Raw genomic sequence first — 17041 nt, forward strand, 5'->3', positions numbered from 1 at the left:
TAGAAGTACTATTCCAGCTCATTGTGCTTGCATTCATGCTCGCACTCGATCATGATGTACACGCACGTACGTAGCCTCATACCAATTAGCGACTGCACTTGGAGCCCAGTTGCCTATTTAAACTGGTCTGTCATCATGATCCATTGCTAAATGGTCTTCAGCTTGTACCTATATTCCTGAGACCTAATTCATTGAACCTGCTTACCTGTGTATGACCTGGCTTTCTCCTGGACTTCACCTCTGCTCCTTCATTAACCTCATTCGTCTGATCTCTCTGACCTTGGCCTGTTTACAGAATCTGTCTTTGCCTGCTGATTCTGTACTGCACTGCTCGGCTGTTACTGATCCTGCTTCCTGGACTTGCTCTGCCTGCTGACTCGGTCTCTTGTTGCCTGGCTGCCGCTGGTCCCTGCCTGGCTCTGCTACCTTCTCCTGCTCTGGTGCCAAGCTGCTTCAGTATCCTGTCCTGAGAACTGTGAACCCCAGCTTCCTCACCTAAAGGGCGGACTTCACCAGACAGCTACTCCGGTACTTGTGCCACTCCGTTCCACCACACTCATTCTGCACCTTCACGAATGTTCGGCAAGAGATGCAAGAGACACCTCCACAACATTCCAGTTGTCACCAAGTATGTGATTGAACCCTGCCAATGAAAGCCTGAAATTGACCTTGGATATATGCTTTAAAAGTCTTACATACCGCAGCAGGGAAGACCGCATTGACTTTGATGACTCATTACTCCCAAGGCATGGTCAAGGATTTGAGGTTCCACTTGTTGGTCTGATATCCAGAATCTGGAAAGTCTGCAGAGTCTGCCTGATGGTCTGGAGCTGGCAGGTCGGTTAATCAGTGCAGGGGCATGAGTTGACATGCCATGAGCCAATATTTGGATGGAATGGATTTTCAGCAGCAGACTATTGGAGGCATAAACAAGATCTATTTGAAATATAGCTCTATGCATAGCAGAATAACGGGTAAACTTTCTACCCTCTTATTCTTCTCAGGACATCAGTGAGCCTATACAGGTATATGTCAGCCGATTTAGATAATATAGTGGGGGGTCCGTCCTTCTGGAGACAGTCTAGTAATTAGCCACCAGAGTTGCTATCTTATGGAAAAACTGAGTATGAGCTGGAGAAGGCAGATAGAGGCCAACAATGATTGAACCAATATGGTTTATCTTTACGTGCATCACCAAACATCAGCTGTCTGGCTCAAGCTTGAAATCCAAAAGCTGAAAGGGTAATGATTTATGGATAAGGGCACATCACAACCCCTGGCATTAGTGGTCACCCATTTAAGATTTTTGGAGACTCCGAACTTTAGTGCCAGTCAGTTGGGTTTCTTGGAGTATATATTGAGTATTGGGACACCTGCCTTGACAGGTACATGAACTTTAATGGCAACCCAGTCTTAGTCCGTAGGATTCAGTATTGAGTTGGCTCAACCTTTGCAGTTATAACAGCTTCAACTCTACTGGGAAGGCAGGTTGTCGAAAAGGTTTAGGAGTGTGTCTGTGGGAATGTTTGACCATTCTTCCAGAAGCACATTTGTGAGGTCAGGCACTGATGATGGAGGAGAAGGCCTGATTCGCAGCTTTCGCTCTAATTCAAAGGTGTTCTATCGGCTTGAGCTCAGGACTTTATGCAGGCCATTCAAGTTCCTCCACCCCAAACTTGCTCATCCATGTCTTTATTGACCTTGCTTTGTGCATTGGTCCAAATCATTTGGTGGAGGGGGAATTTTAGTGTGGGGTTGTTTTTCAGGGGTTGGGCTTGGCCCCCTAGTTCCAGTGAAGGGAACTCTTAAGGCATCAGCATACCAAGACATTTTGGACAATTTCATGCTCCCAACTTTGTGGGAACAGTTTGGGGATGGCCCCTTCCTGTTCCAACATGACTGCGCACCAGTGCACAAAACAAGGTCCATAAAGACATGGATGAGCGAGTTTGGGGTGAAGGAACTTGACTGGCCTAATTCATCTTTGGGATGAATTAGAGTGGAAAAAGGGAGCCAGGCCTTCTTGTCCAACATCAGTGCCTGAACTCACAAACACGCTTCGGGAAGAATTGACAAACATTCCCATAGACACTCTCCCAAACCTTGTGGACAGCCTTCCCAGAAAAGTGGAAACTGTTATAGCTGCAAAGGGTGGGCCAACTCAATATTAAACCCTATGGACTAAGACTGGGATGCCATGAATGCTAATGTGTGTGTAAAGGCAGGCGTCCCAATACTTTTGAAAATATATTGTAGATGTAGGGGCCCTGCTTTTGCAGATATTGAAGTACAAGTAATCTCTTTTTGAATTTAGATCTGTACATTCCACAAAATGTTAAATATTGTCATCTATTTGATGGATATATTTCTTTAGGTGGGCTTTGGATCTCAAGTTGAATCCAAAATCCACTACAACAGCTTCACAATGCACCTTCATAGATGTTTCTGACATATGAAGTTATATATAGTTAAAAAAAAAAAAAAAAAAAACAGAACATCCAACAAACAACAAAGGAACATTAGGTATATACCATCCCTAACTACTCTACATTTCCTTTTGGAACTGCAGAAAACTTGAATACCTGGACATAAACAGATGTAAAGCATTTGTGGTGGTGTAGAAATATGTAACCTCAGCTGAAAACATCTCTGCGTAGGGAGATGCTGCACAACAAGAGATAGTCTTGTTTATGTATGTCATGGTCTTAACAGGAAACCAGTTAAAACGGTCTGTACTGATTGGCAGGAGTAGTGGGAAACAGTGGGACAGAAGTGACAAGCAAAAACAGAGGGAAACAAATAATCAAACAGGGTTATAAGCAACCAGTATATACAGCTTTGAATAAGCAGGAGAGCTAAGGGAAGGAGCCAGTAATAGTTTGGCTGCCCCAATGCCTCCAGTTGTGGAGATTTTTGAACCATGTGGAAGCCTCTTTAGATGAGATAAAAAGAAATGTAGAGTCTCTCCATTTAGCCCCTACAGTTTAGCAGGGAACAGCTTGTTATACTTAATGCCTTTGGCATGCATGGTGGCCCTGAGTACATCAAAAGGTTTTTGAATCCTGGAACAGCAAAAGTTTTGAGTTCTAAATTTGAGCTCACCTGATGCCTGCACCTAGGATTATAACCAAGTCCCAAAAATCCCATCATTTGAAGATAAAAGTGCACAATGATGCACCTAGGGGACCCGGGTTTGAGGGCATTCAGTGTGTTTATTCCACCATAAAACAGCTCAGGAAGTGGGCCATAGGGGTCAAAGTAGGGTGGACCCATGTATATCAAAGCGCAAAAAATCGTATGCAGTGAATTTCTGCTATATATGCACATTTCACCATGTTTTATACCTGTAAAGTCTCTTGAAGTAAAGAAAAATACATGCTGATATGCCAGAATGGAACTCCACTCTTTTCTCTTTTTGTAGGTTGGCAAAACACAGCAATAGTAGATGGTGGTGATGTCAGCGCTCCCCGGTTTGATTTGCTAAACTAGGTTGTAGTCAACTACTCCCCACTGTATTATTCTCCAAAACACAGACAATTTTTGACTGGTTTCCTGTAGAAATTGGAGGGGGAGTTAATAGTCTCTTTAAATGGAGAGCTTTGGCTGTACTTCTCCTGTGGATCACAGGGGTGCAGTTCGTTCTGCACTCCTGTGACCCATTTTCAGGAGACAGCGGGCTGATATCACAGAGCCGGTCCAGGCTCGGGAAAGATCACGACCATATGGTCATGATCTGCCTACATGTCTGGACCGGCAGCCAGCTCAGCCTCTCAGCAAGCCGCTTAGAGGCTGACTCACACGCTCCCATCCCCTCCACAGCTCAGTGCCCCAGTGATCGCAGGGGGCAGAGCAGAGAGCTGGTGATTGACAGCTCTCTGTTCACGGAGCTCTGAGAACCGAGCGATCAACGGTGTTTAATCGCTTGGTTCTCAGTCCTAGCTGGCGTGGGACAGATGCAGCATCCACCTAGGTAAGTATGATTCCAAAAACATTATCATACTTCCCTTTTATAGACTTTGAGATAACACTAGCAAAAAGCACAGGAAAGCTCAGAATTTCTGATCAACAGGTACTTTTATGTGCTTCTTAAATGCATACAACAAAACACTTTCAATTATATTTTAGCTGACCTAATTGAAGCAAAAAAGAGAAGTTTATTATAGGGTTTATATACACTTTAAGGTCTGTTTATAACCAAAAAAAATTGGTGTACGAATGTCACAAGCATTCGAACAGCTGTCATGAATAATGGCCAGAATTTGTGTTCACTTCCAGCTCCATCTGTTCCTGATTGGGGCATTTCAGGAAAATATCACCTCATGGCCACTAATGGAGCAGATGATTAAAGGAAGTAAACATATTACACAAATTATGGCCATTATTCATGACACAAATAAAAAAAGTGCAACGCTATTAGTGAGAAATAAAAAAAATGCATAAAATAAAGTCCATATAAATAGCCCCATCAAACTGTGAAAGATAGGAGATCCCTCCATTTGTGAATAGTGATGAAAAGATTTGCAAAGATGCTGCTAGCCTGTGATTCCACACCATGCTTACCCTAATGCATGGACCCCCTAAGAAAGGCAGGTGGCATTCACTTTTACAATTGGAATTGAATCAAAATCACCGGGAAGATGTTCCCTCAATCAGATGAACAGCACCAAACACAATATAGCAGCATCCGCGTCCCTCGTTCATGAAGTTTACGCCAAGGCGCGCTCAGATGACCCACAGATGAGGAAGCCATTGACCTGCTCCAAAGGACAGAAGGTATGCTTTATGAAGTCAGACTCTAGAAGAGTATATCCAACAATGTACACATGGAGGACCATTAGTACTAAGGCTACTCCTAAGGTCATGAATGGATATCATGGCTTGGAATGGTCTACAGTATAACCTGAACTATTTGATACTCTGCCTCTATACCTTTTTGGACTTCATTGAAGTATATTCCGGTACCATATGGCATATTCTCCATCTCTATGAAGGTGGACCCTGAATATGGGCTTGGATGATTGCGTTTTAGGGCAATAAAACGGACTATAAAGTGAATTTGCACAAACATCTACAGAGGTATACACCCTAGCAACTACCATTACGAGACGGTGGGTTTATATCATCCATCAGAGGAAATACTATGGATACTGTTCCACACTTGTAGCTGTTATGACAATTATATATCTTATTATAGGGACTTGGTCTTCCCGCCTGCCATTATTAGTTCTACACGTAGCAAGAAATATCGGTATTGCTCGGTCTCTCTGGCCCTGACGTAGCCTGATGCGAAAGGCGTTGGCTCATTGGGACCCTCAAACCGAATTTCATCAAAGACTTCTCGCATCAACATCAGCTTGAAGCATGTATTGTTCCATAATAGAGATATATTTCTGTGCTGCTGTTTTTAATATACTGGTGAATATATGAGGGATTGTTTTCCCTTTTTGTGTATCCCTCATCTACGCACAAAACTTTTTAAATATACTAATAAATTGATTACATTTTAAGTGTTCGTTTTCTGGTCGTCCTTCTCCCAACTGGCCAAAAAAACCCTACTTTTCTGTATTTGGTTTTTACATCCAACAATGCTGCTTTTATGAAAGTCCTTCAACCTTGCACCTTTTTCACAGGAATTGTAGACATAAACCTTCTTGTCACCACTCCAGTGTGAATAGTTTGGCTGTGGGTCCCCTGGATGGGCAGGGCTAAGGGCTACGGCAAAAGTACTCTGTTTCTTTTATCTTTTTTTTTTTTTTCTGCTACTCCTGAGATAGGAAAGAAAAAAATAAATCTTGATTGCCATGTACGGGCTGCTGGCCATCTCTTCTACGACATGTTTTTTGATGAGAAACATTTCAAATATCTAGGCACCATTCCAAAATGAAAACCGAGAGTTTGATGTTTGGCACATAACTATAACGTAATATGGTCCTGTTATCCTTTCGGCTACAGCCAATAAGTTGACAGGCTCATGTACAAATCTAGCAACTCAATTCCTAATCCCAACTGTCCTATTAAATGTCTGGTTTTGATAAGTATTTTGTATGCTTATTTGTGAATTGGACAGGTTGCAAATGCTGTGGCTTCTTAGAACTGCTCAGAAGGCAGCGCTTACACATTAAGAGACCTCTACTCAAAAGAACAGTCTTTTTTGGGCAGACAGTTGTGTTGCATTGTGTGTCTGCAGAATCCTTTTTGGCCTTTGTGGGTTTGGTGGGAAAATTCAGAGCCAAATTCTGATAGGTACCAGCGGGCAGATAACTATAGAAGAGTCACTTCAATGCTGATGAGATATAACTTTATGTGCAGGTCTGCTCCACCCAAAACATGAATGGCAAACTACAGGTCTGTCTAATCCCATAAGATATTGTAATATTTCAAATGGCTTGGTAAAGATTGGTTGGGTTTGTGATTGTTTTAATGTCTTTTTTGACTGTATGTTGCACTACTAACTTTTCCATGTTCTTGAAGGTCTTGTTTTAATAATATTTTAATGTTTGGCTAGACTTGTGACATTTGACATACTGTGCTCACCTACTACATTCATGGGTAAATGTGTAGGAAAGGTTGTATAGAAAATGGTTTTAATGAATTCAAGCACATGTGATGGGTCTTCTGCTGAGAGCCCCTGTGTCTTCTGCTGAGAGCCCCTTGGTCTTCTGCTGCGAGCCCCTGTGTCTTCTGCTGAGAGCTCCTGTGTCTTCTGCTGAGAGCCCCTGGGTTTTCTTCTGGGAGCCCCTGGGTTTTCTTCTGGGAGCCCCTTGGTCTTCTGCTGGGAGCCCCTTGGTCTTCTGCTGGGAGCCCCTTGGTCTCCTGCTGGGAGCCCCTTGGTCTTCTGGTGGGAGCCCCTTGGTCTTCTGGTGGGAGCCCCTTGGTCTTCTGGTGGGAGCCCCTGGGTCTTCTGGTGGGAGCCCCTGGGTCTTCTGGTGGGAGCCCCTGGGTCTTCTGGTGGGAGCCCCTGGGTCTTCTTCTGAGAGCCCCTGGTACTATTGCTGTGAGCCCCAGGGAGTTCTGCTGAGAGCCCCCTGGACTACTGCTGAGGATCCCATATCTTTTTTTACAGTAGTTGTTACCGTGATCCAAAGTTTGTTCTTGAGGGCAACCACACTTTCCAACTTTTGCTAAATTTGATTGTGATTTTTTGTATCTTGTCAGTGCTGTAACTATGAGCAAAAGGGACCCCATAACAAAACCCCCAAGATGGCCCCTTATTCTCTAATGTCCATCTTGAAAGCTATTTCTTTAGAAATACAGTAGCAACTACATTATTAACAATTGCATCGTTTATAATCTTTATATACAATGATTGTATGCAAATGCAATGGTGAAATGCTATTGCTACCAGCATAATACTGTGTAGTCAAACAGTTGTGGGCCCCACAGCAGATACAAGGTCTGTTATGACTATAGTTATGCCCTTGTATCTTCTACATTCATTCTCCTACTTCCTCTAATAGCAGCATTTTTTCCCTTCAAAGTTTTATAGAATTTTGTTGGGTGAATCATTTAAGAATTTCTCTAATTTTGCTATAGTGTTTGTGTTTATTTGAACACCATCCCCAACTAAATTAGTAGAGCATGCTATGGTAAACAACCGGCTACCAGTTTCAATAAACTTCAATGTGAGGCCCTCCCTGACTCCACACTTTTTAGTGTCGGCGTACATGCATGGGCTGTGGCCCCACCTATTCCAATGGGTGACTCAGTGAAATATGTCTTTCGGCCATATGTAAATCAAAACTGCCTGGTTAAATCCAGTGAAGACATCAGAGGATCAGTTTGTTTCTCTGGCACTATTTTCTGTAGTCTTAAACTAGCTACATACTAGTAGATTTTCGAACGTTCATACAAATATGCATACGAAAATTCTTCTACAATTCCTGTACATTCGATGTCTGCACAAATGTTGTTCAAAAGTACTTCATAATTTTGTTTTACATTTGTTTCAAAATCAAATGTTAAGAGCCGGTTCACATACAGACGACCCGACTTGCCGGGGCGACCTGTGAAGTTGCGGTGCACAGCGCGCACCGCGACCTCAAAGCGACATGCACGGACTTCATATCATTGAAGTCAATGCAGGTCGCTCCAGGTCGCCCCAAAGTAGTACAGGACCCTTTTTCTAAGTCGGAGCGACTTGTGTCACACTTTAGAACGGGTCCTGTGCTAATCTATGGCAGGCGACTTGCCAGGCAACCAAGTCGCCTGACAAGTCGCCCCAGTGTGAACCGGCTCTAAAAGCAATTTCCTGAGCAAAAACCAAATACACTGTTAGAATCCGTTCGTTTTCCATCCTGCTCCTCTAACTTTTTTTTTTTTCACTGTGGTCGAAAACATACGTCCGTTTGACCCCACTAATGATTTTGAAAATAAACATTCTTAAAGTGAAAAATCCTGAATGAAATTCTACTAGTGTACAGTCAGCTTTAGCCAAACTGTATTCCTTTAATTTCTTATCAGTGTGTAATTTATAAACTCTTTACTGTCCCTAAGGCGGCCATGGGAATAGCTCTTCTCATTATTATGGCGATGGAGAAAGAGGGAACGTCTAGAGAAGAAGCCATCAAGAAGATCTGGATGGTGGATTCAAAGGGACTAATAGTGAAGGTATGTTACATTGTTACTGAGAAGTGATATCTGTAATTCTTGTCTCAAGCGCCTGTTTGTTAAAAAGAAACATCGAGAAGCATCTCTCATGTTGCCTGCATACATTCTTTGCAAATCTGCATTATCAAACCCTAGTTCAATTTTTAAAATCTTCCTCCTACAAAATTTGCAAGTTCACAGTTTAACCCTTGATTGATATCTAGATGTCCAGGCCAATTTTTGCAGGGTCATTGTGCTTTGGGAACCTTGGCAAAAAATTTGTGACTAATTTTCATACCTCAAAAATTTTTATATATATATATATATACAGTGCCTTGCGAAAGTATTCGGCCCCCTTGAACTTTGTGACCTTTTGCCACATTTCAGGCTTCAAACATAAAGATATAAAACTGTAATTTTTTCTGAAGAATCAACAAGTGGGACACAATCATGAAGTGGAACGAAATTTATTGGATATTTCAAACTTTTTTTAACAAATAAAAAACTGAAAAATTGGGCGTGCAAAATTATTCAGCCCCTTTACTTTCAGTGCAGCAAACTCTCTCCAGAAGTTCAGTGAGGATCTCTGAATGATCCAATGTTGACCTAAATGACTAATGATGATAAATAGAATCCACCTGTGTGTAATCAAATCTCCGTATAAATGCACCTGCACTGTGATAGTCTCAGAGGTCCGTTTAAAGCGCAGAGAGCATCAGGAAGAACAAGGAACACACCAGGCAGGTCCGAGATACTGTTGTGGAGAAGTTTAAAGCCGGATTTGGATACAAAAATATTTCCCAAGCTTTAAACATCCCAAGGAGCACTGTGCAAGCGATAATATTGAAATGGAAGGAGTATCAGACCACTGCAAATCTACGAAGACCTGGCCGTCCCTCTAAACTTTCAGCTCATACAAGGAGAAGACTGATCAGAGATGCAGCCAAGAGGCCCCTGATCACTCTGGATGAACTGCAGAGATCTACAGCTGAGGTGGGAGACTCTGTCCATAGGACAACAATCAGTCGTATACTGCACAAATCTGGCCTTTATGGAAGAGTGGCAAGAAGAAAGCCATTTCTTAAAGATATCCATAAAAAGTGTTGTTTAAAGTTTGCCACAAGCCACCTGGGAGACACACCAAACATGTGGAAGAAGGTGCTCTGGTCAGATGAAACCAAAATCGAACTTTTTGGCAACGATGCAAAACGTTATGTTTGGCGTAAAAGCAACACAGCTCATCACCCTGAACACACCATCCCCACTGTCAAACATGGTGGTGGCAGCATCATGGTTTGGGCCTGCTTTTCTTCAGCAGGGACAGGTAAGATGGTTAAAATTGATGGGAAGATGGATGGAGCCAAATACAGGACCATTCTGGAAGAAAACCTGATGGGAGTCTGCAAAAGACCTGAGACTGGGACGGAGATTTGTCTTCCAACAAGACAATGATCCAAAACATAAAGCAAAATCTACAATGGAATGGTTCACAAATAAACATATCCAGGTGTTAGAATGGCCAAGTCAAAGTCCAGACCTGAATCCAATCGAGAATCTGTGGAAAGAACTGAAAATTGCTGTTCACAAACGCTCTCCATCCAACCTCACTGAGCTCGAGCTGCTTTGCAAGGAGGAATGGGCAAAAATTTCAGTCTCTCGATGTGCAAAACTGATAGAGACATACCCCAAGTGACTTAAAGCTCTAATCGCAGCAAAAGGTGGCGCTACAAAGTATTAACTTAAGGGGGCTGATTCATTTTGCACGCCCAATTTTTCAGGTTTTTATTTGTTAAAGTTTGAAATATCCAATAAATTTTGTTCCACTTCATGATTGTGTCCCATTTGTTGTTGATTCTTGACAAAAAATTACAGTTTTATATCTTTATGTTGGAAGCCTGAAATGTGGCAAAAGGTCGCAAAGTTCAAGGGGGCCGAATACTTTCGGAAGGCACTGTATTACATTTTTGGCTTTGTGTTTAGATACATTTTTAGATGTGTTTTGCGCAGGTTCTCTAAATCTACAGAGAAGACAAACCACAAATCTTGTAATAGTTCTCATCTTTCCCCCAAGGAACTTTCCACTCTGCAGAACAGCCAGATAGATCCCAGGTAATGGGTAATGTAGAGTAGACCTAACCATCACAGTAGATAATTCTACAGACTGTGTCATTCTTCTTTTAATATTACTAACACAAAATGTTCTTCCCTGTACACTGGCAGTTAAGTACCGTAGGTTTAAGGCTCTCTTGTTTATACTTTTTCAGTCTTACTAATGTTTATAGACATAAAAATGTAATTGAACTTAATTGCAGAACATTGCCATCACGATTTTGTTATAGTAAAATAATTGTTATTCCTTGGATTATGGATAATGGCTTTCAGTCAGTTTTATTTCACGTTTTTTTTCCCTTTAATTGTAACATTAGACAGAGGTTAAATGAAGGGGAGAAAGTCACAGCTATTATCTTGTATTTACATTTTAGCTTGCACTATCTCTACTTTTTTCCCTTGCACTGATACTAAGAAGAGAACATGGAAAACGAGAACAAGAGCCAAGAGCTCCACCAAGTGGCTACCTATGAAAATGCAGCTTCCTTAACTACTTCCAGCCCAGGCCAATTCTGACCCTTCCTGCATGTAAAAATCAAATTTTTTTTGCTGGAAAATTATTCAGAACTCCCCCCAAAAAAAATTGTATATATTGTAAGCTCTAATGAGCAGGGCCCTCTGATTCCTACTGTATTAAAGTGTATTGTATTTGTACTGTCTCCCCTCAAGTTTTAAAGCGCTGCGTAAACCGTCGGCGCTATATAAATAATATATAATTTTTACATTTTTTAAAGCAGAGGTCCTAGAGAATAAGAATATTTTTTGTCACACGATATTTGCGATTTGCGCAGTGGTTTTTTTAAAACGCAATTTATTTGGAAAAAAATCACGTTTATGAATTTTAATTCAAAAAAGCCTACAACATAAAACCCAATTTATGAGTAAGATATAAGATCATGGTATAATTAGTAAATAGATACCCAACATGTCACGCTTTAAAATTGCGCACGCTCATGGAATGGTGACAAACTCTAATACTTAAAAAATCTATATAGGCGACGCTTTAAAAAATGTTATAGGCTACCAGTTTAGAGTTACACTAGAGCTCTAGCACTAGAATTATTGTTCTCACTATATTATTTGCGGCGATACCTCACATGGGTGGTGCGAACAGCGTTTGCATATGTGTGCAGGACCTACGTTTGCATTTGCTTCTGCACATGAGCCAAGAGCTCCACCTAGTGGCTACCCTGGAAAATACAGCTTCCTTAACTACTTCCAGCTCAGGCCAACTCTGACCTTTCCTACATGTAAAAAATATTTTTTTTTTTTCGCTAGAAAACTATTCAGAACCCCCAAATAAATATATATATATATATATATATATATATATATATATAATATTTGTTTGTTTTTTTATTTCTTTTAGCAAAGGCACTGGAGAATAAAATATTTTTAAATGTTTTTTTTTTATGTAACACGGTATTTACGCAGTGGTCTTTTTAATGCATTTTATTTGGAAAAAAATACACGTTCATAAATTTTAATGCAAAAAAACCCACAATATATACCCAATTTTTTGGTAAGATATAACATGATGTTTTGGCAATAAATAGATACCTAACATGTCACTGTTTAAAAGTGCGTTTGGTTTAAAATCTCTATAGGCAACGCTTTAAATATTTTTATAGGTTACCAGCTTAGAGTTACAAAAGGGGTCTAGCGCTGAAATTATCGTTCCCCTTTTATTGCTCATGGCGATACCTCATATGTGTGGTGCCAACACCATTTGCTTATGTGTGCAAGACCTACGTATGCATTTGCATATGCACGCATGCGAGCATGGGGGGATGGGGGCGCTTTAAAAAAAAATGTATTTTATTATTTATTTTCTTTTTTTTTTTTAAATTGCCCCTTTAATTTTTTTTTTTGTTGTTTTATAATCACTTTTATTCCTATCACAAAAAATGTAAACATCCCTTGTTATAAAAATAGGGCACGACAGATCCTCTTTATGGAGACATCTGGGGTCTGTAAGACCCCAGATCTCTCCTCTACCCTGGAAAGCATGAGATCAAAGAACAAAACATTTATCTCCTGCTTTCTGGAACGAAAAATTGCAGTGTGTGTGTGTACATCTTCCAGAACTGGAACTGATGTCGCTTCTGGCCTTCCAGGACCATAGAGATGTCCAGGGAGCATCTTTTTTTTTTTTTTTTTTTTTTTTTTAAAGCCCGTGGTGTGTGAAACACACTCAAAAGACTTAACACCCGGTGCATAAAAAAGTGCACACACGCAAACGTGGACACACAAAAAGTGCACAAGGCGTACACACATGGCCCTCCTCCGAAGAGGAAGGGCCCTGACCCTGATCCCCCGGGGCGCGAAGCTCCTGACAGGGACTGAGGTACTAACTTAGGTCCACCCAGCCGAAACCGGGCGGACCCCATTCTTCAGGGGGACTGCCGAAACAGCCCACCCCGAGTACTAGGTAGGGCTCCCCCGAAGGGAGACCCCATGGGAGAGGGCGAACTAAGCCAAAAGGCCATATCCACCCCCTCCCAAGACTTACAGGGCAGGCCCGAGGACCTACGCCATCAAAGTCGTGCAAGTGCTCAACCAAAAAAAAAGGGACAAACGTGACACACAACAAAGAAAAACAGAGTGGGGAAAGGGGAAGTGGAGAAGTGCAGGGTAGTGCCAAAGTGAAAAACCTTGGCAGGCCCCCCGGCCAGGAATAAAAAATTCCTCTGGTGTTGGCCAAAAGGCCCACCCCAAGAGGCAGGTGCTTGAAAAAGTGTGATGGTGCAGTGACCAAGGTGCCACAAAACTCAGGTGAGCTGCCCCTCACCAGTGAGATTGAGGCACCCCTGGGCTGCCACCCCAGGGGCACGTACAGGGAGCATCTGGGCCACGTCCAGGGACCATCTGGGCCACGCCCAGCTCTGATAACCGGTTGGCACCGCCAGATTAGAGTCCAGGCTAGGGTGGCTTTTACATTACAGGGAACTGCTGGCTGAAAAAAAAAAAAGATACCAGGATGATGCCTGTAGCTGCAGGCATCATCCTGGTAGAGCAGCTGAAAGTCAAGGATGTCAATGGACGTCCACCTGGCGGGAAGGGGTTAAAGAGGAACTTCAGTTTGAAACACTGCATTTTTTTTCACCTCCTACCTGTGATACAGCACTGTCCTCAATTCACAGACTCACCTGCCCAGCAGATCAAGCATTGGCCTTGTGTTACCGACCTCTCACGCCGACCACAGCTTGTGCCCTGTGCCTCCATCTTTGTTCCTGACTTCATCAGGGGCCTTCTCTTGGTTCAGAAAGCCAGACTCCCTGATGAAGCATGAAAGGCCTGCTCTTCTCCGGCTTCTGTAAATGAACGTGAAGCATCCCTGGATATGTGAAGTACATGTAGCACTGTCCCCGCAGGAACTGCTGGATATTGTCTTGGCGGGCTCCCCTGGTTACCAACACATATTTACTAGAACACGTCTCTGAATCCTTCCTTGTTCCCAATGGCTCATCACATGAATGGCTCATCTAGGAGTGTTGGATGATTTGTTGTTTATTAATAATTTGGTATAGGAGAAGGGGATAGTGGGATACTGAACTATTCACAATGTGTAATACTCCACTTGGAAAGATGTGGAACAGCCATACTGTTAATCCACACTGCCAGTAGTGTGAATGGGATTAAGTCTCTTGTTCTCTTTGCTCTCTAACAAGATTACTTGATGGACGATAATCTATCTTCAGGATACTCCCTCTCTAGCATCCTCTTCCCGCTGACACCCGTCCACTGACTATCCTAGGAGTAGGGGTGGCCCCCCTCAGGTCAGGCCCCTTGACACAAGTTTCTGTACTCCCTGTCCTGCAGAGACAGATCCTCCAGTGTCTCCTCTTTCAGTCAGCTTCCCTGGACCTCTGGGTTCAGCTCCTCACTGCTACTCCTCAGGTCCTCAGAATGACCCCCTGAGGCCGCATGGCACCTCTACAGAGGAGGAAGCAGCTGCCCCCTCCCTCCGGGACTCCGCTCCCCATCGAAAGACCACGAGCACATGTGCTCCTGGCTTTTATACAGTATCCCAACATGCACCGAGGCGACTTTCGCTCTGCCAGTCATCAGGACTGTATCAAAAGCATGTGCACCCATTCGTCAGGTTTCCTCCCACTGTCCAACATGGCTCCCTATTGGACCAGCGTGAAACCCTCTCTAGACAGACTGAGTTGCATCCTGAGCACAATGAGCAGACCTCACTAACAGATCCTACTCTCTGGAAGGCATAGAACAATATAGGTTTACCTGCAGCTCTTCTGGTAAGCAGACAGAGCTCAAAACTATACTCTCTCACTAGCACCTACCTAGGAGGGTGCTACATACATATGCCAGGAGAGGCTTCACAGTGCTAAATATGTCATCCTTAACTATCCAAGAATGTTGGCTTGGGAGTTGGGGCAAGAAGGACAACCCCCCCTCCCCCCCCCCCCCCAAAATAAGAATTCACATATATAATCTTATAAGACTGTAAAATCACTATAGTTTCATAACCCATGACTTTTTGCCTGTAGATGAGATGACCAGTTATTGAACAATTACTGACTGGCTGGGTGTGGTGAGGTCTTTGTATTCTATCCCCATGGACTGCGTACTTTTGGCTGCAGTCCGTTCCCTCCGGCCCTCTCTGATTAGCCGCCGTTGTGCCAAAAATATAAGGAAGAACATATTGGTTTTCCTTTGGCTCACTAAACTGGCGCAGTGCTTTATTACAATTGTGAAGGGTGTGTATAGAGGAAAGGAAATAAACAATAAAAGATAATATATTGGTCACCGGTCCTCTGCCGGGCAATAAAACCCTGAGTTTTACAGAAGAGATGGACACGGGCCGAATCAGGTTTTTGTATAAAATTTGATGTGAATGCAACAAAAGTATTTTTTTTTTTCAAGCATAACTCTATGAAAATGGCTAAATGCACAACTGAAATACATATATGGGAGCCGTTTTATCAATCAAAGGATTAGTGCTTCTGTTAGGCCGGTCCTAAGATTTACACAGCCAGACAGCACAGCAGGGTTAGTGACCTGTCTTTTCTATACATCAGTTAAGCCATAAAGGTTGGTCACCTCCCTGCCTCCAGTCTGTGAATGGACAGTTAAGCTTGCCATACACTATTACATTTAAAGAATTCCTCTATCCGTTTTGTACAGGACAGATGGATGAATCCCCCCTGCTGGGCTGTTGTATTCTTGCAGCTGCTTGGCACTGTCAGAATACCTAAACAGCGGGTGCATCTGATTGGATGCAGCTGCCGTGCAGCCGGACAGTTTTTCACCCCATTTACACTTGTGCAACTTGTCATGCGACTTTGGACATCAAAGTTGCCTGACAAGTCGTTCCCAATGATAAAAATTCAGATATGTGCGACTTAAAGTCCCAGCGACTTCAAAGTAGTTCATGCATTACTTTGGTCTGACTTTCAAGCAAATTGAGGGCCATAGACTTCCGTGGTAATCCTCAGAAGTTGTATGAAAGTCATACCTGAATATTCAGACAGTGGTGCAACCGTGGGTCTGATTTTGCAGAGGGACAACAAGTCATATCCAAGTTGCACAAATTAAGTTGTGTCAAAATCACACGCCTTTAGAGTCGTAGAGTTGTGAATGGGACTTTACAGTCTGCTCCTTTGATGTTTTCAGATGAAGGATGTGGGGCGGGATGAGTCCATTAAGGCCACCCACTAAGCGAATTTCAGATGGTTCAATGGGAACCAGACACAACTGAACAGTGTAAGGCCAGGTTAAATTAGGAGCAGTGGACTGATAACCTTATCTCTCTCTTTCTCTGAATTGGTTGCTAGTAGTGATCGACCGATATCGTTTTTTTACCGCTGATGCCGATATTTTGGTCATCGGGTATCGGTATCTGCCGATATTTTCGGACATTACATTTTTTTTTTTTTTAATGTCTACAGGTACTGTGGTGGAGGGATCTGGGGGTCTTAAAGACCCCAAACCCTTCTCTGCACTTAAGCACCAAGTTTGGCTGTTTTGAATGCTGTACGTTTTTTTAATTTGGCGCCGCCAGTACCCGGAAGTGTTATGTCATGACATCACTTCCGGGTACGCGGCGGCGCCGAATTCAAAGAAATGGAGACCCGGGTCAGACAGCGGCGGTGAAGGTAGGATGCCCGGGTCTCCCGGTGGGATGGGAGACCCAAGCGAGCCGCGAAAGGTGGCGGGAGGGGGGGGGACGTCCTCTCCTGCTCCTTGGAATGACTGCCGAACGCCTTCTCAGCCGCATCGGTTGTCAATACAAGACAGCTGACTGTTGGCTATGAACATCGGTACCGGGACGATGCTTCTAGCTGCAGGCATCACCCCGGTACAAGCACTTTCCCTGAAA

At 43.0% G+C, this 17041-nt stretch overlaps 1 protein-coding gene across 1 annotated transcript in view; it reads left to right on the forward strand.

Annotated features, from left to right (window-relative positions):
- ME3 (malic enzyme 3) overlaps positions 1-17041 on the forward strand; it is a 306056-nt gene that overhangs the window by 247398 nt on the left and 41617 nt on the right. Inside the window, exon 9 of the mRNA XM_082248513.1 lies at positions 8494-8607. Coding sequence (XP_082104639.1) covers positions 8494-8607 — 114 coding nt within the window. The remainder of the gene's footprint in view (positions 1-8493; positions 8608-17041) is intronic.

The sequence above is a fragment of the Pelophylax lessonae genome (genome assembly GCF_965119305.1).
Source record: "Pelophylax lessonae genome assembly, chromosome: 2".
Classification (NCBI taxonomy): domain Eukaryota; kingdom Metazoa; phylum Chordata; class Amphibia; order Anura; family Ranidae; genus Pelophylax; species Pelophylax lessonae.